The sequence below is a fragment of the Meleagris gallopavo genome, chromosome 12 (genome assembly GCF_905368555.1).
Source record: "Meleagris gallopavo chromosome 12, MGAL_WU_HG_1.1, whole genome shotgun sequence".
Lineage (NCBI taxonomy): Eukaryota > Metazoa > Chordata > Aves > Galliformes > Phasianidae > Meleagris > Meleagris gallopavo.
Window position 1 is genome coordinate 16050395 of NC_139415.1, and position 27773 is coordinate 16078167.

General features: G+C 38.3%; 1 protein-coding gene across 11 annotated transcripts in view; it reads right to left on the reverse strand.

Annotated features, from left to right (window-relative positions):
* The window catches only part of FAM169B (Protein), a 209829-nt gene that overhangs the window by 148209 nt on the left and 33847 nt on the right, over positions 1-27773 (reverse strand). For 7 of the 11 annotated variants that reach the window (XM_085233862.1, XM_085233859.1, XM_085233861.1 and 4 more), the window contains 6 exons: positions 27014-27099; positions 25579-25753; positions 19405-19587; positions 17003-17131; positions 16523-16593; positions 12943-13038 (listed from right to left, as the gene is read on the reverse strand). In XM_085233862.1, the coding sequence (XP_085089988.1) occupies positions 12982-13038; positions 16523-16593; positions 17003-17131; positions 19405-19587; positions 25579-25753; positions 27014-27099 (701 nt within the window). In that variant the 3' untranslated portion in view covers positions 12943-12981. Of the gene's footprint in view, positions 1-12942; positions 13039-16522; positions 16594-17002; positions 17132-19404; positions 19588-25578; positions 25754-27013; positions 27100-27773 lie in introns of those variants that run through there. The other 4 variants (XM_085233865.1, XM_085233858.1, XR_014885823.1 and 1 more) reach the window with 2 other exon arrangements.

A 27773-nucleotide genomic window follows, 5' to 3' on the forward strand; every position in this document is an offset into this window, starting at 1 on the left:
TAAAATGATGAGCCTAACAAAGGCTCCCTTCCATTTGAAACACAATCATATCCACAGCATTCCTACCTTCTCCCTACAGCCACAAATAATATCAGTGTATTACTTAATGATATGACTTATTTATTATTTATTTAAATGATTTATGTAGAGCCTATAGCCTTAACAACTATAATGATAACGATTCAAAACCCAGAAGCAACATGAAAAGGAGATGCTTAAATAATTAAATGCCTCCCGCCTTTCCCGAAAGAGAGCTGAGGAGCAGTGTGTTTTTCTTTCTTTAGGTTTTTAGTTCTCCTACAAGTGAAAGGGCAGAGTGCCATTGGCTAAATGCTAGCTTAGCAAAGGAAAAACAATAAATCAGAATAACCAGTGTTACAGAAGCTCTTGTCTAGCATTTCCCATTCACGCATCTCAGAGGAGGGTAAGTACCACAGGATGTGTTTTACAGAAGGTGAAACTGAGGACATGGAGGTGATACAAACAATCCACAGTCACCCAGAAGTTCGCTTGCAAAGTTGGGCATAAATCTCCTTCTCCTCCATCTGTTAGACCAGACCTCATCCACTAAGCCATACTACTTTCCCATTTCCTCTTCTTGAGCTTTTTCTTTCAAGTCTTTCCTGAATCTACCATGTTTCTCCTTTACATCCATCTTTTTTCCACCCCCTACCTTTAAGCATTTCTCCTCCCCAGCAGTCTCTCCCTCTAACCTCACCTCTCCTGACATTCACTTTTTACCCAATTTTTCCAAATAGGTTTTATTCTCTGCAACTAGATAAATACTTGGCAACTCACAGTGCAAGTGGATAATTGAGCACAGTAGTAAGTGGATTATCACTGAAATGACTGATTTTACACAGAGCAAAAAGCTCAAGGCAGCAACAGGGTGCTTTGCAATTTAAACATTGTATAGAGAGTGAAAATATTTTCAGGTTTCATTTTAAAATTTTCTAAATGCACAGTGGAGACCAATTTCCAAAAGGCAAGGCATAAATACACACAGCAAACTCAAATTACCAAACGTTTGCCTACTTGTATTAAAGGGAACAGATGAATTATTAGAAACAGATTTTACAATACAGCTGGAATACTAAAAATAATGTGAAATTTTTAAAGATGTTCTAGACTACTCTTCAAACCAGCAAAAACACAGAGGTGCCTTGACATCAGTATTGTATGTCAATGTAATGGAAAAAAAAATGAACCAGACTGACAAGTTAAAAGTTAAAGTTAAAACCCTAAATACTTAAACTCAGGGATCTCAAAGTTTACACTTATATTGTGGAATATTCATTGGAATGGCTTTGAGAATTCATTTGTGGTTTTGATTGATAACTTACAAACCCAACAGCTTTTTAATCTAGAGATCCTCTCTATTAGTTTAGTACAGAACTGGCTCATTAGCTAAAGAATTTTGAGTTTTTCATTGATTTAACTGAAAGTACAGATAGCCTACAGACGTTGGAAAGATTTTGCTGGTTTTAACATACTCAAGACAATGGAGTCATTCGATAAAGCAGTTCGATATCCAACCCTACCAAAAACTTTTTGCACGACCTTGGAAAAGTCATTTACGTCTACTCATCTGCATTAGGAAGCAAATCCACCTACGTAATGCAGAGACAGAGACGGGCACCAAAAGAATGGGGATGCAGACCACCTAAATAATACATAAAGATACTACTTTCTCCCACTCTTCATCTCCTCTATTGAGTATTGCTTATTCGATGCTGCATTATCTTTATGGCATAGATTTTTCTCCCACCTCCAATAGGATCCCGATTTCTTATACAGTGCTGGAGTATTGCATTATTACAAATAAAAATACAAATTCCAAATTGTTATATTTATCTCATCACAGCTGCTTACATTTAAAAGATGTAACTGTCACAGCGAACAAATAACCTGAAAACTAAGAAGGAAAAATAAATAAAATGTTTTTGTTAAAAGTCGTTCAAGGAATGATTCAAATCCACAATCAACATAAGAAAACCAGAGTCTGCTCAGTGACCCACTGAGAACACAAAGATATAGGAAGTTTGAATGAAAAAATACAAACTTAATCTGCCAAACTACTTTCTTTATTCTCAGAAAGAGGAAATAAAGAAAAGCATTTGTGAATAAGACTATTCAATACTGGAAGCAGGTACGTTAGATATGGTGGACGGCATAAGCAGACTCAGTCTGCTGGAGACAGGCAGTCGCAACAATTTCCAGTGTCAAAGAAAAATCTGGCACCTTGTTAAATATTAATAAGCTGTCAGGGTCAAAATGTTTAGGTCCTCCCAACTCAATCACTTTCATTTCTACTTCTCAGAAGCCATTCAATCGGAAATACCCCTTCCTGTCTTGCCCCTCCTCATCCTGCCATCTCACCCAGAGCCATGTAAAATCAGATGAATATGGACAGTAAATGAGTTGATAGCCAAATGATGCTTTTGTCTCCTCTGCCTTTGTCAGTAAGCATTCTGTTAGTTTTAATAAGGCACAGAAAACTTAAATACAAGAACGAGAACAATGCAAAGAGTTAGTTTAACAAACCTCTGCCGCATTTTCTGCAGGTTAGTGCTATTGATTACTGACACCTAAGGATCTGACACATAATCGATAGACCTCATGACCCACATATGTGACATGGCCTGTGGGGGCTTTAGAAACAAGAATGAACATGGCAGTTCCATCTGAAGCTTTTCATATAATATTTATTTATTTATTTATTTGCAGGCAAAGCTGTTTCTGCTCAAATTACTGTCATGGTGAAAACTGGTGTCAGAGGAGGATGCTCGTTTCTTCTCCTGCTACCTGAACACAAGAACAACGATAACAGTCAGTGAAACAAAAATCAAACTCTAAATCAGTAGTCTAGGAGCTAAAGCTCCCTTCCCTCACAAAATTAGTTATTCAGAATGAGAAGTAGTCATCTGAAGAACTACTTGAATAAGAAAAAGAGGCAGGAGGTGTCTCACCAGCTTACCTTCATGTTTATGCAAGGCACCAGAGTAGTGCAAATCTGCATGGAAAACATCAGAAGATCAGAGGAGCTCTCTTCTGGTATACAGTCCTCTAAGACAGATGGTGAGAAGAGCTTTCTCTCTTTACCAGTTTGCAGTCTTCTCTAAACATAAATCTTTATCTCTTCACTATCTTCATTGAATACAAACTGGTCACTCTGGATAATGTCTGGGTCTCAGGAGCTACTTCAGATGTGCTCATTTCCTTGACTGCAGCACCGATTTTGCTGGGATTTTACACTCCCAGAACTTTCCTTCTCTCAGGTGACCATCTTTAATGTCTCAGTGTTGAACTGCCACTTGTGCAATCTTCAAATGAAGATATGAAATTCTCCATCAGATTTTCAGATATTACTAAAATTCTTCCTCCCATTTCTCCAGTTCATTCTATCAGTTGCCCGGATTGTTTCTAGTTTGTTGGGGGTTTTTTGCTTTGTTTTGATATCACTGTCTGAGGCACAATCGCTACAAATCACCAGTTATTACATTGTGAATGCAATACTTTAAGACCAGCTCATACAGATGAGCCACATGCAGGCTCCTTACGATAGCACCTAAGATAAATGCTGACTTTTAACTTCATGAGCACAAGAAACAAGTGAGAGCACTTATTACACAGTTACTGAATCCTGGCAAGAGGGAGCCGGGACACAAAGAAAAGTTCACTATTTCTTCACATGGTCTGAATATGGCTCTGGGCATCTTCACCCCCATAAACCAACACTGAGGCTGAAGGTGTAACTCAAGTCTTAGAATAGCCAAATGTTATTGGAGTGCTCTAGTGCACAAGGGACAGATACTTCACTGCTTTGGATAATTCACAGCATTAAGCAGATTATGTCCTACTACTACTATACACCCTTCACAATCATAGCAAGTTAATTATCTTCTGGATGAGCAAATTCATGCCAGAATAACGTAGATTTCTTCATAAGCAATGGCTTTCATGCAGTACCTGCCTTTTTACAGCTAGCAATATAGCCTGCTGTCAAATCAGGCCCCATGAACCACTTGGTGGGGCTGTCTGAGGCCACAAAAAGCATCCTGCTGTTTTCATCCCTGGGGACTTTTTGCCCCACTTCTGTCACATAGGCACTTTCCTGGCATATTTTGAAGGAAAATATGTTTCTGACCCAAAGCTACATGCACTTTCAATGTTCCTTCCAAATCACAAGGAAAAACACTGCTGGAACCAGAGACTTCCCACTGATTGCAAGCATTCAGGACAGAGGCTAAAATCTCAGAGAAATCCTTTTGTGTATTAACTGCCCTCCAAAGCACCTAATCTTGAGATATCAGTCAGCAAAAGTCAATTGAGATGCTGCTGACAGGTCATCCCACAATCCTGTTCACTGTGCCAGCTTCTGTGTCATGCTGGAAAGATTTCAGTTCTTATGAATTCTTTGTCAACATGAGCAAAGTTCTTATTAGGCCAGTGAAGTGTGCATTCCCTAATGCATGTACCATGATGCACTGTGTGTTGAAAAAGGGCAAAGGTAGCTTAAGACAGAGGAGAAAGTAAGGGGGGGGGGGATGACCCACACTCACCTAGTGATCTTAAAGCCCCTACAGTTCTACAGTGGTTCACTACAGCTCTCACTTCTCAAAACAGGAAAGCTTTCAGATGCTCAACAACACCAAGTAAACCTTGGCAACTCAACCCTTTCCACTCAGATTCCCTCCTGAACATCTAACTCCAGCGTTATTCTGCCTCCCCTCAGTAAAGCACACTGATTCCTGATGCTGAGCAGCTTCACATCAGTGCTGTGCTCCACCCCATAACTGATCACATTTAAGCAGAGGTGGAATGCAGCATTCAGCACTCTTGGTCTGTGAATTGGTCAGAATCCTTCAGGAAGAAGAATACCATGCATTTTACCCACACACATTTCACACCAGCCAACCACCTAATTCTTCTTCTCTAGTTTTCAATTTTTGCAAGACACTGTTATTTTATGGAGAGCTGAAAAATACCCATAAGTAAGTCAGAGGCAAATAATAATACCCATTCAGTGCACCACTAGAAACCCTATGAAGATTTTTTCTTTCCACAAGACCCAGCAATATCCTGCATGAGAGGTAGCCTGCTGCTATCATTTCAAACATACAATCTTTTTTTTTCATCCTTCCTGCTGCAGAAAATTCTTCATCACCTCCCTGTAAACACTATTTCTGTTTTACTCTGCTGTGCCGCTTGGGGAAACACACTGCTGGGTGCAGGATCTTCCTGGTATCTATTTTACGCCTCCGGGAGTTTTCCAGCAGCCAGCAATAATACAAAAGATCACCATGGACTGTGATGTGACCAATTACAACAGACAGCAGTTATTTATAGAAAAGTCAGCAGCAGTGAAGCTTTAACACCAGCCAGTGCACCCCTCTGCTTCCCATCACCTAGTATGTGTGCTAGCATCCTGCAACATCCTGAATAGCAGGGATTTTTAAAGCAATTACCTTGCTACCTGACAAAACTGTGTAGATGCATGGCATATGCCCACAGGACAATGAAGGCATAGCATTTTACATGCATAGTATCCTAGAGATGCCACTACGTATTTAATTTTCATAAACTGTTGACCCCAGATGTCACTTTCATTCTGAAATCCTTGTCCGCCTACTCAGCAGCATAGCACATTAGGGCTCAGCACTGTCAATGTGTATAAGATCCTGTAACACACACCATCCTGATTCCTAGTTGTTTGCAAAGTGTCTCTTATTCCCTCCACACCCTGCTATAAGGTCTGTCCAAATACTAAAGTACAAAGGAGGACATGCTAGCTAGGTTTCTTTCTGGATTTCCCTTATCATGATATAAACCAAACTAGTTGATACAGCTTTCATTCTGTTGATGCAGTCAGAGATGGAAAAATCACCAAAAAGGCCAGAAAAATCACAGCAACCAAGAGGGCAATGCTACTTACTGGGTACATACCCAGCCCCAACGAATCCCTGCTATAAGACAGACGATGGTGATGGTCCCTAACATGTAAATGCCTGTTCTCTGAGTTGACACAGGATAAGGGAAGTTTGGGTACTCAAGTACCTGACATGAGTAACTGTAGAAACACGGATTCGAGACGTAATTTTTAATTATTTTTCTTTGTGAATTTTCCATACAAGTTAAGTGCAAAACTGCTCATGGAAACTGAGGGAAAAAGTTCACGGCCTCTCCCTAAAGTGAGCATTTTACAGCAGAGCACAACGCAGAATGAAATGCAATACTGCCATCTACTGCCCAGACTCGATAACACTCCTCTCCATCTGTCACATTCAGCTGAAGATGATGAGATCAATGTTTCAGGACAGGAAATCTTTTAATCATAACAAAAATGTGATCTTGACTGATCCAAGGTCACATTACATTAATACAGTCTCCAAAGCTTTTTTAATAATACAATTAACAATTTCTGCCATACCATTAAGAGAATTAGAGACCAAAAAGCTTAAGGGGTACTGACCTATTCAGTTTCAGTTTTTAAAATAACCTCAAAGTAACACAGACTTTTTTTTCCACTACCACCACCTTTAAGCTCCCAGATACATAATTCTTAGATGTGTTTTCTATTTGTGTTCACAGATATTATACTTTTAGTAAAGATGTGGATCAGCCAGAGAGGGGATCTCCATTCTGGTTAGCTGTTTATATCTTGTGAACCAATAGGTCAGGTTAGAGGAGCTTATGCTACACTAAGAAGAAAAACACACCACCACTGACTAGCAAGCTTGATAGCACAGTTTAATGCAGAAAGAGACTTACCTCCACAGTGATGCTACAATTCACTACCAACCCATTCTCCAAGCCAACATTCTCATTCTCTTAACCTATCATCTCCCTAAAGTGCATCTGTGCCTCTGCAAATGCCTTGGAAAGCTTTTAGGGAATTAAATAAAGCCTACAGTATACGCAAGCTAATTTTTGCTTGCAGTAAGTTTGCTCTTCAGCACCCAAAGTCAGAAATTCAAATGGTATTCCTCAACAAGTGGTACTGTTAATTGGTTACTAAGTTTAGTGTGAGCTTCCTTGGGTTCAAACTACTCCTTAGTGGCAGTGCAGTGAGGGATGATGGCTCCCATGAATAATCCACCACCAGAATGCAGTGAGGTTCAAACTACTCAGAAGCTGCGGCTAGAAAGCTAGGTCTGATGCACACTGATATGCTTATACAAGGAAAGTTAGCATCAGAAAGCAGCAACATAAAGTCTCACCCTTAATGATCTCCATGAAGACTTTAGCCAAAATGGCATTATACCATGTGCCTCTATATCAGCTGAAATCTGTTCTCAGTTCAGGTTTTTTTTTTTTCTTCTAATGTATCATACACAAAAATTTACAGTCCATATCTATTTTTAAAGAAAGAGAATCCTGGGTAAGTTGTTTTGAGTCAATTGCAGTTACTGGCAGCGTTTTGTGATGGAAAATAGACCTGTCTGAAGCTCCACACACTCCTGGGCAGGATACAAAAGGAGAAAAGCAGAACTGCGCATGTGCATGAAAAATTGCAAGGGACCATGTAAAATCTATACCAACAATAAAGAACACAGCTCAGCTCATGTCATCACCATATGAGCTTATTGTCCTGGGCAAGGGTTCAACAATGGATTTGGCAAAGGTGATTCTTTCTGATCAGCATTACATCAATCCACAGCTACAAATATACCAAATAATCTAGCATCAAAGCTGTCACGGTTGTATTACTCTGCACTTCTGGGTTCTGAGCAGCAGAATACTGCCTGCCTTCTGGATTTTTAACAACAGTGACTTTTTCACTTGGCTAAGACAGGCAAGAATGTTTGTCCTGACCTTGCTAAGTTGAGAGGTGAATTATCACAGTATGTCTTACCTCCCCTTCAGATCCCATCGCTGAAATGGCAGGAGACAGGGAATCACCTCTGTCCTTGTAATTATGCTGCATCAAAGAGGCTGGTTGATCTGAGAGAATGTCACTGCAAGGCTGTGACCAGGCAAAAATAAAAACACAGAAGCAAAAATCAGGCACTTCTTACTGCTTGTAACTGATGTGAGCTCAGTCTTTGGTAGAAACTAGCCTTCCTGTTCCTCTTCGGACTTCACTCTAAGCTAAGGCCTGTAAGTGAGAAGCTAGGCAAAGACAGAACACAGCATGGTACATCCATCTGTTGGAAGCCAAAGGCTCTCTGAAGCTCTCAGTCTCAGATACCTCAGTGACTAGAAAGACATAAGGTTCCTTCCTCCCACCCCCAGCATGGCAGAGCAACATGCTTTGCAATCTATTTGACAACTCACAAGGACATTGCCTATCGAAGTTCTAATGTCTTTGATGCCTTAACTGTTCAGGCAGGACATGCTAAATATCATCTCACAGAAACTTCTGATGTCTACAGGGAGCAAGACCCCTTCTTGACCTTTTCTCTTGCTATTTTGCTGGTTTTGTTCTGTGCTTCTCAGAGGTGTTCCACTCCAGATGTACAAAAGAGGTCAAACTAGCAGAGGTGGCTTGTGCCAAAGGCTTTGGCTTCTGCCAAGAGACACTTGAAAAGAAAGAAATTTGTGCTAGTGACATAGAGCAAAGAGGGACAATACGTCTTTTACTGCAATTGATTTACCCACCAACCTTCTACGCAAACAAGGATAAAAGCAGCATTTCAGTCCGCATTACAGCAGATGGGCTCTGCATGCAGCACGAGAGAAATAGCTTTAAAAAAAATAGTGAGCCAGCCCCAAGATCTGGAGAGGATGAGAGAATCAGAAGGTGTTTCTATGTTGTGCAGCTTGAAGATGTCATTTACCTAAAACGTGTCTTGTTAAGATAGTTATCGAAAAGGGACATGTCCAGCAGCAAGCAGCTTAAAAATTAGTCAGTTGAACTAATCCTTTTAGGAATTGTTTTTCTCTCCTCCTTGCACAAATCTAGGAAAGGATTACTGGTTCTAGGTAGGAAGACAAAAGGTATGTTGCACATCTGTATCTCCTAAAACCAGCATGGAACTAAGGCCATTAAGCCAGGTTCACTCTACTAGAGAGCACAAATAGCTCCCAAAGTGTTTCTCCACTCACGGTCACTGACCTTTAACATACCACAGTGCAGAGGGGCTGAGCTATTAATTTACAAATCAAATACTGTTGAATGAATACCAACATCCCCAAATGTATTCATGATGGTGAATGCAACCTCTGATCTCCTCCATGAGAATTAAAAAAAAAAAAGTTCAGCTTCATCTAAGTGTCAAGAGGCTGGGAGAAAAGAATCCTTCCAGATGGGGGGTTACCGATCTTCCAAAAATGAAGTCACCATTTTAAATTGAAACCAAAAAGACCGCTTCAAAAAACCACCACCACCACCAAAGTAAATAAATAAATAAATAAATAAAATCCTTCAAGGCACAAAAATTCAATAAAGCAAGGATAAGGTCTAAGGCAAATGGAGAAGATTAAACAGAGACTTTACCATCAAAAAAATAGCAAGAAGAAACAAATTGAAAAGCAGGCTAATTACAAACTTCTAATTTTGTCTTCTGCATACCTAAAATTTTATTGCATACTTATCTGTGGCAAGAATACATAAAGAAAGGCCTAAGTTAGTACTAAACAAATAGCTATATCTGGGTATATATCTATATATCTCTATATACTCCTTGTTTATGCAGCTGACTGATAAGTTTGACAAAACAGAAATTCTGTTTGGACATGTTAATTTCATCTTTTTCTGAAACATCCTTGATATGCTAATGGTAAAAAGGATAGAGTTAGTGTTAATGAATAGAGTTAATGAAGTTTAGACTGTTCTGCTCGCCCTCTCCTTCTTCATCTATGGGACACAAAAATGTGATTTGAACAAATCAAAATAATTCCAATTCAAAAATTAACAAATAAGAAATAAAATTAAACAACATTTTCTTCTTCCTTAATATGTTCTTCTCTCCTTTGGAAGAGTCACAGAAAACAGTAGGAAAGGAAGAAACTTAGCCTTTAGGGCAAGGAGTGAACATCTTTGCTTTTCTAATGCTGAGAACATTCTCAGCATTTTACGTGGCAGGTGTTATTGCATGAAAAAAAAAAAAAATAGCAAAGAAAGTACTCAGTAGTACTCTGAAGCAAAATGTATATTAGAAACAGAAGAGTCAAAAACAGAAAATGAGATGCCTAAATTATCTATGAAACAACAGAAACAGAATTATCCAGTGCTGAGGATCAATGACATGGCACACCCCTACCCAGGCTTCCTGATGAGACATGAGCATGAATGAACACAAGCTGGGTGCAATTTGCATTTGGTGCTTCTCTGTGACTTCATCTTGGCTTCACAACTATTTGAAAATCATTACCTCTAGACTACTGGACAATCTCCATAGATACAATGAGACTGGCAAATACAAAACAAGCTTTACTGCGTCTTAATCCTCCTTTCTCTTAGCAAGCAATCTTTCTCTGGAGAAGTCAAGCCAACCAGCGACTTGTGTTTAAATCTTGGGCGCTGTCTCAAGGCATGACCACAACGTTAAGCTATCTAACAGTGCCATCTCGTGGCAACATTATGATGCTAGATCAACTCAACATTCCAGTAATACGGTGCAGCCATTGTGCCCATTAAAGAGAAAACATTGAAACAAATACCTCTTCATTTCATTGCATCATGTAAGTTTTACAGTGCATGTTCACCATTAAGAATGCCATAATGATTTACAGCCACGTCTCAGCAGTCGGGAAATGCTAGCCTGTAACAGAGAGACTGTAACTGGAAATGGGTCTCTGATGATGTTAAAGCTTCTAAAAGGAATTTAAAAGAAAAAAAAATCTCTCTGAAAGGATAAGAATGATTTAAGGTCTGGAAAATCTGCCTCAAAGAAACAGATTCAAACATCTCAGGGCTGATCACTGATGTCATCTCATACACAGACATTTGCCTTCTTGTCTCCTAAGCAAAAATGCCATCATGTCAAGACACAATTATGAGAGTGTACATTCAGAAAAATTTCAAATAATATAATAAAATAATAATTTAAATATAATATTTTGAAAATCTAAGTCCAATAATTGAAATGCTCATTTAAAACTCTGCCAACTTTCACAGTACTTTGAAATCATTCTACCCTTGAATAAACAGATTTCTTTTTGGTAAAAGACTTTTCACTGGGAGAAAAAGATATTTGTGCTTTCTCTACTATATTCTCTTAAGACAGTGAAAATATTACACCTATTTTTGCTTCAGATCCTCTTAGGTCTTTGGGACTATCATCCCTTCATGGAAGGAGTCCTAATAGTACCAGAGCCATAGCTCAGCATTAAACAGAAGAGAAAAATCCTCCATGGGTGACCTAAACCAAATGAATTCGGACTGGAACACCGAGTGCACATGTAAACAAACTTTAGAAAAACTCAATAAGGAACATGGTAGATTTCCTGTTTCCCAACAACTGAGAAACAAAACTGTCAAATCAAAATCATCTTTCTATAAAATGGGCTATATTTCAACCAAAACCAATCATTTTTGATACAGCAACAATGCATAAAACTGTCTGGCTTACAATATGTAAAACATCAAGATTGATGAACATAATGAAATTTCTAGCCTTAAAATCCATGTAGTGTCAAGATCCAAGCTTCTAAATGAATCAGATACATTAGAGCACAAATATCAACAAAAATTAATAAACAAATAAATACTCAGACTAATTGTTCCATAAGCCCACATTTCTGAAAGAATGAAGAGCAAGTCTGTACTCCTCTGTAGCCTGTAGACTATCAACCTGAAGATTCAGTTAGTCCTAACTGTATCCTCTTATTCTCTTTGAGACAAAAGAGCCCTAGGAACAGAGCCTCCCTGGCAATACTGGATTTGTTTCTGGAAAGAAATAGCTATCTCTTCTTCTTCCAAGACATCCATTTAAGAATTCAGGCTGCTAAATCTATTCAGGTTCCTCAAGACTCTGGTGCTGCTCACCACTGGGCTCATCTCTTTGCAGAGAATTCCTCACAAGACTAAAGACCTGATTCTTAAGAATTCACTTTCAATTATTAATACCATATTCAAGCATTAGAAATTTTTCACTAAAAAGAATTTAATACAGAATCAGTTTTCAGTGAACAAGATTTCTTCATCGAGCCGTGACCCAAGTAATCTGGTGAAACATGTTACACTTCTATGTTAATTAAATTAAAAAAAAGATCCTACCTGAAATGAAACATGCAATATATAATCTACACAAAGTGCTACACTCTAAAATTGCTCACAGAATGATCACAGTGTCTGAATTTAAAGGCAGCTTAAGGCCTATAGCTCGCCTTCTTCTGTGTACTGAACTTTTTCTGCATTAATGGAGTTTGCATAACCTCCTGTCCACCACAGGGTTTAAGGCAGATTTTTCTGCTAGAAAAGCTCAAATGAAAGCAATTGAAACATCAATTGTTCACTTTGAAAGGAAGGTTACAGCTGTCATTCTGATACCAATGTGTGTTGCGGTATCTCTCTTCCATAATGCAGGATGTGGTTTCCATAGAAATATCTTCTTACATCAGAATCTGCGAGCCCTCCAATTATTCCCTTTTGGTCATCTCATGCAATCCATTAAAATCTTTCCTGAGCAGGGAAATAACTAGGCTCAATCACTTGGTAAGAAAAAAAATGAAAAGACAATCACTAAAGAAAAGCTTTATTAAAACAAAACACAAGACAGAGAACATGCTCCTTGCAAAAAAAATTACATCTTCCTGAAAAAAAATTTATCTGGTGTTACAAATTATGCACACTCGATTACATTTTTTTTTTTTAAACTAGACTGAGATTTTGCTGCATTTTTAGAGTGCAGTTATGGTATAATTCTGAATCATTTGACAGCCTTGTCTCCAACAACATCCCAAGGATCTGCTCCTCTTCTGGATCCTTTGCATTGATGACTATTGCCTCCACCTTGTTCTATGTCCTGCCGCTCAGGACTCAGTGAGTTTAGAGTCCTTTTACTGCTTGCTATGTCATCTTCTTTGTTCATTTATTTATTTTCCTGTGGTACCTCCTGCTTCTTTCTCAACATCAAGAATGTATTCCATGCCCTGAAATCAGAACCAAGAACATCAGATGATGCAGAAATAACATAAGCGTTGACTTGCCTGTGTCACTGAAGGTCCCCATAAACATGCAAGGTCAAGAAACTTTGCTGCATTGTTTACAAAGAACAGCTCCTTTCCTGCTGCTCTGCCTGCGTTTCCAGAAGTGTCAGCATGAAGAAAATTGGAAGTTCATGAAGCCTTTATCTGACTGGGTGGGCTCTAGAGCCATGACCACAACACATAATGTGAGAGTGTACACCACAGGGGTCAGCACTGCTATGGTTCCCCCAGGAGATTCATGTCTGAAGAAAACAAACTCATTTAATTCTTATGCAGCAATCAAAACATGTTGGAGAAACAATCCCTACAGCTCTTTGTTTTCCTTCCAATTCCTCAATCCTTTTTCTTTATTAAGTGAAAAAGCCTCACTGAGATTTTTGTGTCAGATATATATTCCTGTAACTAAGCTGAGGCTCCACTGAAACCTGTTGGCCTGTCTGGAGCCTCTATCCTGCAAAAAGCTAAGAACAGTCAGTTCTGCAGCTCAGTAGTGGCATAAAGCGCTTCAGACTGTAAGGACTGGCCTCCTCACTTTAAAGGTGTCAGGCTCAAGCCACTGTTGAGGTGCAGGAAAACACACGAGTTGAGTTTGGAAAACCATTGCATGTGCAAACCTCAGAATGTGCTGTATACCAGCTTGGTTACACTTTGTTTGTCTCAGTAAGGATCAAAACAAAAACAGTAGTGAGAAACAGTCTTTATTATTTATATTATCACAAACTGCTACCGATTAGCTATATAAATCAATGGGCCACAAGTAAAATAACACCCACTACTATTTGTGATGGTTTTTCTCATACTTAATTCACTAAAAAGGGAAAAGGCCACCAATGACAAAGCAACTCAAAATGGCAAATTTATCACTGCATTTTATTCACCTAGTTTGCATCTGATTGTCTGGGTTTATTAGTTTGACACAGATCTGTTCACACAAGAGATCTGTTTACCCTCTGGAGAAATGAGAATAGTTCTCCCCAGAAACAGTTAAAAGTGAAAAAATCTCAGCAGGTTTTCACACAAATTTTCACTTCAAAAAATGCACGAGAAAAAGTTGTTTGGATGCTACCCCTCTTACCTTGCTTTTGTTAATTAAACAAACCAGGGCAAATGATGACAGTACCACAAAAGACAATTTAATCTGTTTGATCAAGAAACAGCAATCTCTGTTCTCTAACAGCTTCCTGACTAGCACTTAAATATTTAAAGCTCCACACTTGAAAGAGTTCCCAGCCAATCATCTAGCTCTACCACAGAGGTACCTTTTGTAGATGTTATCTGAATACTTCTTCAGTTTCTGCATAAGAATTTATATCTGATTAAGTTGGGTAAGTTGTTCAAAATATGTTTTTGTCTATATCTGTCTTTTGGTAGCTTCCATCATCCTCACAGATTAAAATATCACACTGAGCAATTTGAAGGGAGTCCGTAAGCCCGTTTTTTCAAGGTTTCAGAAGAATCTGAGTGATTAATGATGAGGCAAAACTTGCAAAGAACAGCCAAGTGGCACTAAGCAGATCTAATTTTGATTATTACTTGAAGAGAGAAAGACCAGACAATACTGAACTGTAGAAAGTGTACTACCAAGACCAGGTGAATGTAGCTCCTCTGTTAGAAGGGAGCATTTAAACCTTAAGAATCTTATTTTTAGCTCCTTACGGTGTTAGAAACCAAATGACCCTGGGTCTTTCTTAGCCTGAAAGTGCTGCTGAATTAATAATCCATTCATTCTAAGGCCCAGAAAATTCATAACCTTCTTCCTTGTCAGAAAATACTCTGAACAACTCAGAGAAAAGATTATAACCAACCATTTGAAATACGTTAAATTACTGCTTGAAGTGTTGATTTTTTGCATTGGCTTCACAGTTACAAGTTTTGTGCGTATTCATAAACTATTTTAAAACAGCTGAAGTCTCTATCTTGTAAATTCAGCAACTAGGACTCAAACAATCACGTTGAATGATTTCTGTTTCTCCAGTCGGCCACAGAAGAAAAATGTTACTGTGTTTCTATCACTGGGGGTATTCGCTGTAAGTAAATCTCTCCATTTTTCAAACAATTAAAATTAACTCAACACGAATGATTGCAGCTACGGGTGATGACATGCTAAGGAGATTGAATTTATAGATATATGTATACATCAATATTCTATGCATCTCTGCACAGTATCCTGGTGCTGCAGTTTATCTGTACTGCCACTAGATGCAGCCACATCACCTTGCAAAATTAAAAATTCTAACCTCAAGGTTGCAGAAACATTTTTGGAATACCTACGATTGTAAAATTCTCACAACAGCTTTAACAGTGTTCATTCCCAAGACTTGGAAAACACAATGTAATACAAACAATTTTTTTTCTTTTCTTTTTTTTTTAATAATTTTGTTCCAAGACATTAGAAAGCATCACCAACACTGACAGGAATCTAAGAAATCACAGTAGAATAAAATTGGTCTATTTTTGTGAATGTTGCCACAGATCCAGATTGGAGCTGACAATGTTGATTTACATTGTGTTTTTCTTTCTGCACAACAGAACAAATAGCAATGAAGCACCATGTTCCCAAGTGACTATATATTCGACTGAATGTGTCCATGTGCAACAAAGCTAAGAGCACAACTCCAGTGGTTTCCATACTATGCTACATCATGCTCCTCTTTTTAGACCCTATACCACAGTTCTAGAAACAAACACTTCCCTAACCTGCCATTTCTGGTTTATAGTTTCCCTTTTCCTTCTTCTTGCAGACAGAAACACACAGTTTCTATCCCCAAGGCAGATGCCAGGTCTCACATGTATTTCTAAATGACAGCCACTCTGGTGAAATTATATTTACCTGTGTTTCGAGTTGTTTATCTTTGTTTATTTTTGTTGAAGATGGCAAAAAGAAGAATGAAAAAAGAAATTACACTCTCCTCTAGCATCTGCTTTCTTTTTGATGATTTGATCTCAGTTCTCTTCAATTGCCATTAATAAACTGAACTGAGCAAGACATATTAAAGGAAAAAGGAACACCAGATCTGTTGTTTTAAAGCATGAGGAACATAAATATAATGGTTTCAGAGAAACTCAGCCTAGGGCAAAATTCTGGCTTGATTCTCCTTTGGGGTTCTGCAGGCAAGATGAAACACAATGTTTTAGCTAAAGGTCCCCAAGCCAGACAAAGAAGGACAGATGTGGGAAGGGGTGGGAGCAATTTGCTCTGCAGCACTCCTTGCTCTGCACTTTCAGAAAAAGACAATGTGTGCCCTTCTTTTGGAATCTAACACTGATCACAGCTTGTGTGCAGGCAGCAGAGGGGCCTGTCTGGATCCCCAGGCCAGTTGAACAGATTGCATCAACAAGATCCCCTTATGACTTGTCAAAAGGGTTTCTACTCTTTTGCTGTCTTTTATGGAATAGGCAGAAAATGCTCCCAGCAAGAGGGATTTACCTTGTAGGAGAGAACGTTCAATCTTCCAAAAGCCATAATGAAAATGTTTTTGCTTCCATCCAAGAATGGTACTGGCAACAAATTGAAGGTAATTAAATGCTGCCCACTGGCCATATAAATTTATCCTCTGTAATAATTTCAGAGATACAAACCCCTCTCCATAACCCAGACACTGTGCTGTGCAACAGTTTTTTGGGGCCAACTTCTAATCTGCTGTAAGTGCACTGCAGTGAGAGTTACAGACATTTTATACTTAGACTCTGATTTGTTCAGTCCCTCTCAGATTCTCTCTAGTTCAACTTCATTACCTTTCTAAGAAACGTCCTGCTTACTGGGAAAAGACCAGCGAACTGGAATGCATGCTCAGTGGTTTCTCTGTTTGAAAACTACATGACACTACCTTTTATCACTATCTAACCTTTGATTTTACTTCATATCTTTATACAGCTAACGTGGCCATGTTCATACTGTTTAACTTACTTCCTGAAAGGGATGACTCCATCTGAATTTTTAACCAGATATTCACTCGCTGGCTCCAATCTCCTGGTGCTTCCACCTCCCAGAGTCGCTTCTGCTCCTCGGGGTAAGTCTGCAAGTATTTCAGGCAAACTGAACGGGAAAAATCAAAAGATAAAAAGCCATGAATGAATGAAAAGTACAATGGAAGGGGGAGTGTACTCTATCCTGGAAATTCTCTGAGACCTACTTCCATTAGTTCCTTTTCTTCTCTCTTCTCATCTTCCTTTTTCTTTCAGGTGGTGCTTTTAGTGAAAAGCAATGTGGAACAGCCCAGACAAAAACTGCTGAATTCTGTCTATCTGCTTCAGTTTAGATTACTTCCTCATGAGCACAGACATTTTGCAAAGACTTCTGCAGGACCTGCATCACAGAACTACCTCCAGAAACACAGCAGGTTTTAAATTAAAACCTCAGTACCTTTTTGCCCTCAGTACTCTGAAAGGTGCTTCAGTAACTTCCAGCTTTAACATATATGAACACTCCTTTATTTTCTATTTATAGACAAAAATTTCATATCAGCTTGTTTCTGCATCAATACCACTTTCCATTCCACTACAACATTCCACTGCTGTGGTTTATTTCTTTCGACTTGGAAAACAGAAAATACGAAGACTAACAGAGGAATAACACGGTTACATGTGTCAGATGTATGATTGTCTTTAGAAACTGTGTTTCCATGATTCCTACCACTGTCTCTACACTGAGAGATTAATATAATTACGATATTCAATCAATTTTATGCAAGCTTATCTTATTAAACTGAAATCAGTCTTATATAGCATTTCCTTAGAAGTCTGCAAGTCTGCAGATCAAAGAGGAAGGTTATGTTGCAGGACACAGTTGAGAAAACAGTTGAATTAGTTGAGCAAACTTAAAGGGCATTTTTAAACTTTCTGTAACCAGCGTTCTATCAAATTATACCATCTGTACTAAGACAGCAATCTGCTAACAGGGTTATGATTTTTGTGCTCTCCTCTGACCACTGTACTCCATCACACTGCAGTATGAATTTAAATGGATCTTTTATCTTCGTTGAGTTTAATAATGGGATGTCAAAACCCAAACTAGTACACACACATTCTTTATACAGTAATCAACAGAACACTGTCACTAATTTTATCCAAAGGTATCCAAGCTAAATTAATCATATCAATAAAAGCTACTGAAAGTAACATATATATCAAAATAGAGATGCTTGCTAAGAGGCTTTTTACTTCCTTTCAGGCCTCTATAGCATTTTTTAAAAACTTTATTCTATTATTCTTTATCTTATTATACAATTGTACATAGCATGCTAGTGAAAACTGAACATTCAGAACAGCATTTTAGAGTAAAAGGTTGAAATCTTTAGTTTCAAGTAAGAGATTGTGACGCCAGTGAAAGAAAAAAAAAGGCAACTCCAGTATAAGCACTATATATTCAACATTTAACATCCATTACTAGTATTTTTATAAAGACCTCCCCCCAAAAAAAACAATTAGAACCACTGATGCCTGCCATAGGAAAAATTGATTTTACTGGGCAAAGAGAAAGAATGTTGTAAATATTATTCTTTCCTGAATTTAGAAATATCAGTGCGTTAGGAACTCCTGGTGTACATTTTCCATGCATTCGGAGACACATTCTGACTATAGATACAGTAAAAACTGTGTTGACGTACATTAGGAAATGGATGCAAAGTCATAAATCGATAGCAAAGCCCTCCTAAAAATGACAGCAAAGACTCTACACCATACAGAGAGTGACTCTTTTAGAAAAATGCTCCTGTAATGAAGAAAGTTTTACCAATAATGTTATCAGATATTTCCTGAAAATTTTACTAATAAAACCAGAAATCCAAACTGAACATGGAGACGAAATATAACTACTTATCAATCTTGTAAAAATGACAAATGTTTGAAGATCGCCAATAATGAAAAAAGTACCAGTAAGACTGGATACATGAGTAAAACCCAGGTGTGCAGTTTGTTTTGCATGTAATTTTTTTTTTTTTTTTTTTTTTAACAAATGCAGGGTCTATAAGAGCATTATATTCATAGTGTAGGCTTGACAACATCTCTCCCATGTAAACAGAGCTGATAAGTCACTGTCCAGAACACTGACAATTTGTTTCTCATAGACAGCAAGATAAGAATGCAAAATGTCAAAGAGGCAGTACACATTCTAATTGTTTTACATAAATACTGGCCTACCTTTCCACAGGATGTTCCAGATATCTCAAGAAAAGTAGCCATGATAAAAACAGTTCCGTTCAGACAAGTGCACTGAACACTTACGCAGCTAAGAAAATCCTACCATGACCATATTGAAATTTATACATTATACATGACCCTTACCTAATGGTTCCACATCAAACAATTTACCTTGATACATGGCAGCAGAAATAGGGCAGCTGATCCCCAAGGCATCCTCAGTCTTGAAAGACTGACAGAAATCATGCAGCATTTTCATCCCTAGGCCGCCTCTTCTATACTTTCTCTGGACAAATATAGTATCCAAAACTGGCAGCAAGTAACACTGACTGGTAGTACCATCACATAGACTCCCTGAAAGAAGATGGTAAAAAGATTTATGTATTAATTTGAAAACAAAATTGATATTGCTACAGTAACTAACAGCAGTGGGATTCTAACCACAAATACTGCCTTGATAGCTCTACTGAGGCTACAAGACTACTCCCAAATAAACTGCATTTGGACAGACAGTAGTGATAAAAGTAAAATGCCTTCCAAGTGAAAGATGTATGCCATTAAACTGAGAGTATCTGCTATGCATGTCACCACAGTGTTTTCCAGACCTGGACTCTTCATAATCAGACCATCTATGTACACAAGCCACATATGAGGACAAGAAAACTATTTGACAACACAAGGACTCAACCCTGAAATGACTGACTAGCACCAATTTACCATCCATGTACATTTCAGATAAGGTTAGCATTGAAAGATTACACTGATATCTCTTCATTTTTAAAAAATATTTACAAAGATTTTATCTTATGCTTCTATCTGGATATGTGATAACTTAAATAAAAATGGATATCCACACCTTTACACCAACATATGACATTTATAATATGTCATTCAATATTACATATGACAGGTTTTTTTCTTCTTTTTGCTGTTGTTTTTTTGCTAAATTGCGTGAAGACCTCCTTGGTTTTCTTTATTATCACCTCCTAGTCTACCATCCAGTCTAAATTTTAAGTGTCTCCAGTCATGAAACTTTCATCACTTCACTAAGACTTATTGCACAGGATGAAACATTAGAGTGGCTTTTCCCAAGTTCCAGACAAGACTTTTAATACAACCCACTTTTTCTTTATCAAACTCTATAGCAAAATTAAACCAAGGTCTACTTCTGTTTCTTAAGGCTGCATCGAGTAACTTTTGCTGGTATTTGTGAAGCCTGGCTTTGATTACTCTTTTTCCAGGATACTAATTCAGCAAAGCACACATGAATATATTTAATTCTAGACTCTGATTTGTTAAGGCTGTAGCTCTCCCTTTTAGCAATAGCCCATGTCACACTCATTCTCAGTCATACAGCAAGAACTACATAATCCATTCACATTCAGGGCTGGTCCACCCCTGTTTAATCAAAGTGCATGTTTAACTTCAAACACATGTTCAAGCACATTGTTGGTTTGTGGTGGTGTTTATAACCTTTCAATATTTGTAACAAAAGATGGGTAGTTGCTCTTTTTTCATGAGCCAAGAAATTGAGTATCTCCCCAGTCCCGTTGTTAGCTGAGAGCCCAACAAAGATGTTGTATTTCAGCAGTATTGCATCATGCAGTGTAAAAATGGGACAAACTTCTCATGAAGTCAGTAGCTTTAAGAATTCCTGCATGTGGCAAGTGACTTTACAGGCTTATTATTAACACCTATAGTCTGCCTCCTATAAGTCCTTATGAGACTGCTGTGGTAGCAAATCCAAGAGTTGAGTGATTTATGTCTATGCTCCTAATTTTGCTGAGAAGACGACAAAAACTTGTAATGTGTAAAGGCACTGTAAATAAAGAAACCACGAAACCATTCTTCACCTTCTCCCTGGAAAACAGAAGAATTATAGCCTACAGACATTTGAAATAAAATAAACAAAAACCTTTGGAATGAAGATCATATTAATTCTAGTTCCAATCCAATAGCAAAGAGGTTATCATAAGCTAATGGTGGCCCAAAGGAGATCACTGGGGTCTGATGCATTTTGTTTAAAGGTTTGTTTCGTTGCTGAAACACACATACTAAGTCCTGAGGTGAGGGAAGAGACAGGGAAAATTTGGGCACTGGCAATGGGGATGAAAGCATTCATGCAGTCTGCCCTTTGAAAGCCTTTGATCTGCTTGGTTAGGTCACAAATGCCAAATGACCAACTTATGAGACAGCAAAATCGTAAACAGATATTATAAGGGCAGGAAAGCAGACAGCCATTAGCATTCCCAAAGAGCCACAAACCAGAAAAAAAAAAACAAAACAAAACACCAATGTTGTGCATATACTGACTGTTTGCCTGCTGAACAAGTTGACTTGGCACACACGTTTGGACAGGCCCTCTGCAGCCTGAGTGGCTACAGAAAGGGTGGGGAGGATTTCTGCTGAACAGAACCTAAGGGTCAATCCGTTGTGTGAATTTGTATGTGAGAATGTGTATGTGTCTCCAATAAAATTACATGAATTCATGTCTTGACTGGTATGTAGTCATTTAATTTTTATTACAGCCAGAACCTTCAATCTACTTCAAAAATGCACGTTAAAAACATTATTGCTAGAAAACACAGGGAGAGAAAAACAACTGTCCAACAAGATTCCAGCTAATAGGAAGCAGGTTAGCTTCAGTTGTGATAACTTCTTTTCCTACAAGAAATGTATGCAACTTGTGAAAAACTATTTTTTTTTAATTTCTAGAGAAAACCAGTTTTGAGATTTTAGCTCATGCAGCCATTTCAAAAACAATCTGATAGAGAGTTTATTACCATTTTGAAGCATTCTGGTGTTATCTGTTTAAGTGTTTGATATTGCTTTTCAACAAACAGCCCACAGGTTTCATGGCAGTGTGCTTCGCTAACTGAAAAATAAGTCAAAAATAGAATCTGCCTCTTCATCCCAATGCAAGACCTGGCACAAGGCTTCTCACAGGGGACAAGGCTGTGTTTGTGTTCTTGCCCACAGAAAATTATAAACTACAAGTAAACCGAAGACGTTGCAAAGTTAGGTATGTAGGCTCTCATGGAATGGGGATGGAGGGATGGGAAGTGGGAATGGACAGTGAACGACCCCACACCAAGCAGCACCTACACTCACACAGCCATTTTCCAATGCAGCTGGCTTGATACCAAGAAAGGGTTTTGTTCCTCTCAATTCTTAAACGGACTAAGACACTCTGGCTGGCTCAGAGCACCCTCAGACTTCCTCACTGATTTATTTGCATCTTCTACATTCTCCTGACTGTTCTTCACTAATGTGAAGGTGGTAAAAATCCATTTTCAGTAATTAATAAGCTTCTGTACAGAAAAATAAAAGGTTTTCAGGGAATTATATAGTCACTTTGCACAAAAAGTAGTGTCAATAACCACAGTCATTAACCTACATCACTACTAAAAAAACCCACATTATTTTAGAGGTTTTCACACAGATTTAGAGGATGCCAAGAAAAAAATCTGAAAGGAACACCTGAAAGAAATATAAAACAATCTAAAAACTGAATTACCTATATGAGAATTTTCTGCAAAATATTTCAAGTGTTGCAGGCCACCATTTGCAAAGTAAGGGACAAGGACAGGAAACTAATTTCCTGTTGTACCTTTAAGTAGCTACATTCAGTGAGGTTTAACTCATCAGCTGTCTAATATGGAAGCCGCTGACATAGATAAAATTGAAGACATTTATCTTGGCACGTGACAAAGTGTCTTATCAGCCTCATTAGTGGCTTAGTACTTCTCATCAATCTTTAGTACACCCAGTGGTAAATGCTGCATGCCTGTCATTGGATAGGAATAGGCACATACCGGAGAGGTTAGGGTGATGATCTGTGTAGTCATGAATAAATTTTGTTTTAATAAAGGTGTCTAATGCTCACGAAAACTGATAGCCTTGAAGAATGAGTCTTCTGTTTATCTACACAACAGGTGCAGGACAACCAGTGTCAGCAGTTGCCAAACTGTCTCAAGACACTGACTTAAAGTCACTGCGTCTGTGAGCGACGTGAGTGCTCAAAAACATCCATCCATTTTTAGCTACACTACCAAAAGGATGTTCAAAAGATGGATGGATACGTTGAACGGAGCCGAAATCACAAAGTTCACTTTGTACAATATTGTCAAGCTGGTTAACCGGAATCAATGATGTCCATTGAAAATTTAGCTTGCATAATGGCACACTAGATCTGTAGCAAAGATAGAAGAGACTCTCTCCTCCTTGGTCACCACTTCTATGATTCACATAGAAAATCCGTGGTTGAGATAGCTGTGCTCCACAGATTTGTTCTGGCTTATTTGTCTCCACTGAAGCATGTTTTTTGTCATACTTTGGATATTGGAAAATCCACAGATGAAAAATACAGTTGAACACAACATCATCATGAGACTCTCAATTACTTACTGGAGAAAATAAAACCATAGAGAATGGGCAGGGAACTGCACAGCACAGGAATAAAGGCAATCAGAATCATTTAGTGCATACAGAAGAAAATAATTTCTTTCTAGGACCAGAAGCTGTAACAGAGGTTCAGCACAATGTACTGTCTTGTCCATAAAGCTGCTCCTGCTAAATGTTCAAAGCAGAATAGTAAGAGGGGAACAAAACAAAAAAAGTTGCTAAAAAAAAAATCTAGAACAACTTTGTGATATATGATTTCTAAGAGAAGATACTTTACTTAGCTTGTTTCCAGAGTAATAAATCCATGGCTCTTCCATAAAGCAGGAAGAATAGGATCAGCCAGAGCATGGCAGACGTGAAATTGAAATCACAGAACTTCAGAAAGCAGAAATATTCTCCAAATATGCACAGAAAATAGCAGAAAGGGGCAAAAACAATCAGTTTCAAGCTTCCCAAAAAGGCTTTGGCAAAACATTGCAGTATTTTGTGACACAGGCCAAAAACTTACAAACATAGCTGCCCAGAGAAAAAAAGCACTGGCAACAAAAGACAGACGCTGACAAAGCTGGACTCAAAGAGCTTGTATTTTATGTGGACGTGGTTTAAAACTCTTAATTTACTTGGAAACATTTTCAACTTGGCTAATACTCCACTCATAAAAGACTACTGTGCAAATTTACTTTACTGATGCATTAATCATTACAGAAAAGAAACATACAAGTGTTTCTTTCCAAAGGCTTTGCTCAGAAATATGGACTTAAAGGAAAATGCACTGTGGTCATTGAAGCACTTGCCAGTTACAAAGAAGCTCATCAGCATATTCACAGATATGTACACGAGACTCCTAAATCACAGGATGCAAAATGATTTTTCATTGATAGTACAGTAGCACTGTATCATAAAGGTTGATGTACAAGCTATATCTCTGTATGAATAAGGATTTTACACATCCCAAGGCAACTGAAAAGCAGAACAGCTCTTACTGCTGCTGCCTTTTGAGACTATCAGAGAAGGTGTCTTCAGACTGTCCTCTGGAGGCTAAAGCAGTTGACATCTGCACAGCTCTCAACCTGTTTCTTATTCTCCCCTTTTTGACAGATAGCTACTGATTGCTGACTTCAACAACACATCTACCTCCAACTTCTCTACATTTAAGCTGATCGTGTCAAGAGGACAAGATAAACACAGACAGGTAATCAGCTTTTGAAGGAGGGTACATATTACCCAGCTGCATACCTGGAGTTACTCTAATGAAGCCTTTTCCACACTAGATAGCAACACACCCACATTAATAAACACTCATTTTAATAAAAGCCCTTCCCTCAAACTCATACTGGTGTGGGAATGCATAAAGAATCAAATATGACCTCATGTTTTTCTGTGCAAGTTAATCAATTAATGACAATATCCATTAATCATCATCCTTTAAACCAGGAGCACCACAACTGGATAAACCATGCCAGGACTGACCTAGTGTATACATGCTCCTCTACAGAACCTAGCCACTGCTCTTTCCACATCCAGGGATACTACCACTTCTTGCCTGGTACACTGCCTTCCCACAACAAACTATACTCCCTTCTTTCAGATATCACTGTTTCTGAGATGCAGTTCTCCATTCTGTGAGCAAGCCTTGCATTCTTTGTTCATACATATGCAACCTTCGTGTTGTCTGTATTAAAGCATATTTCATTTGAATACACCAGTACCTTAGATCACTCACTGTAACTGAGAATAGAGTTTGGAACCATCATGTTAAAATGAAAGTAATATGGATGGCTTCCAAATTCTGGGAAGGCCTGTTCCCCAAATTCATTCTGAGAGAGATTTGATATAAAAATGTAAATGAGAGCCAGGATTATTTATACTGAAAGATAAACAAAAGTATTACATTTCTAGCTGTCAGAAGCTAATGGGAACATGCCTCTAACATGACCTTACCTTTCATCTTCACTGAGTAAAAGGCAACAGCCTCGCCATTTCTCCAGAGTATTTTGGCACACTCAGTGGCAGAGTGAGGTAGAAAGAATGCATCATTAGCTGAATTCCCTTCTGGCATTCCGAAAATAATGTAGTTTAGAACAAAGAGGACAATCCTTTCTCCAAACGTCTGGACCTTAGTGAAGAAACAAAAACAGACCAAGGAAAAATGAAGCAGAAAACTGTATTTTGCCTTTCATGAGCAGTTTCAAAATTAAAGAAGCTAGGAGGAAAGAGGTCAGGAAACATGTACCCTTAATTTGGGGAAAATACCTCACGAATTGGTTCAGATAGAATAATAAAAACAATTCTTCCCAGTGTTCCACCCTTCATCCGGAGGGCACTGAATAATTTAGAAAAAAGTTATAAAGCTTGAAATATCTCCTGAAGTCACAGAGAAGAATTACAAAGCACCAGCAAAAGCTTCTCGCATGGAGTCACAGAGAACTAGTCACAGATTTGGAAACGTGATCAAGGCAATCTAATCCTAGCCAAAAGAGAAATAAAGTCAGGATTCAATGAGCTATCCCAATCACCACTTCCCTATTACATGTCTTGCCATGCCATCAAAGAACTTCAGTGGGCCAGGACCTTACTGAGCAAGAAAAGAGAATAAATACAGAATAAATTCTGCCCCAAGTTCTATCTTACAAGGATTTGTATCTCAAAATCCCTTCAGTTCAGTTACCCACCAAAAAAAAAAACACAAAACCAAAAAAAACAACTAAATTAATTAATTCAGTGAATAATTAACTCCCCGTACAGTAGATATTAAGGAAAGATGACAAAGGACAAAATCTGGACATAGAAGTTTGGGTATTAAATAGAACTGAATTAATAATAGCCTCATGGCAACACAAGGCTCAGACTCTTAGTAGAAAGCAGATCACAGGCTATACAAACCTCTTAAATTATGAAAATATAGTTCTCAGATTATAAATAAGATCATCTGTTTGGAAAAAGAATTGCATATATAAAATCTATTAAATAAATCTGCTTTATAAAATGACCACAATACAAGTATTATCAGAGGCAAGACAATTTCACAAATAATCATATAAGACTTTGTTCCAAAGAGCAGTAATGCTCCCATCAGACAGTCAGTCCACAAACACTAATGTCAAGAGTACTGCTAACATAAAATGCCTGTTTATTTGATTATTCCTCTATCAGGCATTGAGGGCAAACTAAAACCAAGTGTGAATAAATCCCACAGAATCACAAAATGCATGCAGAAAATCGTTTACAGAGGATTAATGTGCATGCCTCTCTTCAGTGGGAGATATCCCCCAGATCTCACAGGTTATATGGAGAATGAGCTGTAGGAGAGCAAAGACATGATTGCTTCAACTGGGAGTGTCCAGGGCAAAGTCAGATGTTTAAAAAGCATCCTCACCGAAATCAACCCATCTCTAGAAGGGTCAGCAGTTTTTACAACATCTTCAACAGGCCACCATCGCTGGTTCATATAAAGTGCCAAAACTACAAAAGGAAAAGAGAGAAACACGTGAACTGCAGTAACATACAAGTCTGATTCTAAACCTTTTCACAAGCAGCCCCAGATCCAATTCTCCCTCCAGCTGACTCTAGTTTGATCTGCTATGACACAGTGGAACAATTACTATATTTCAATTTCACCTCCACGCCCCTTGGCATCCAATTTTCAGTTCTGCACATGAAACAGACATCAAGAAACACCAAGTGAAGATAATATTCCTCAGAAATTGAGGTGACTTTGGTATGACAACCTGTGTGCCATATGAATAAAGCATTTCCTGCACAGTATCTATTCAGCAACATATTAAGTGTGGGACAAAGAGAGCTATCTGGCTCAAGATTACGTTATTGAATTTTATTTCAGCTTCTGTCCCCTGTCCATATGCATACACACCAATATTGGCAGCCATGCAACTAAAGCACAAAAGTTTTCATATCCACCATATCAAACAGCTTTTCAGTTACCTGTGTGTCTCAATTTCAATGTATCTGTACCTTCAGAGTTGCCTCCCAAATCTCTGCATGGACAGATATTTACAAGAGTTCAGATGCATGCAGAGAGGACAAATGCATGCACTCCTAAATCACAATTTAAGGAGTGTTCAAGAACCCTGATATCTTTATTGTCTTTAAACAGAGTGGCACATATCCCTACAATT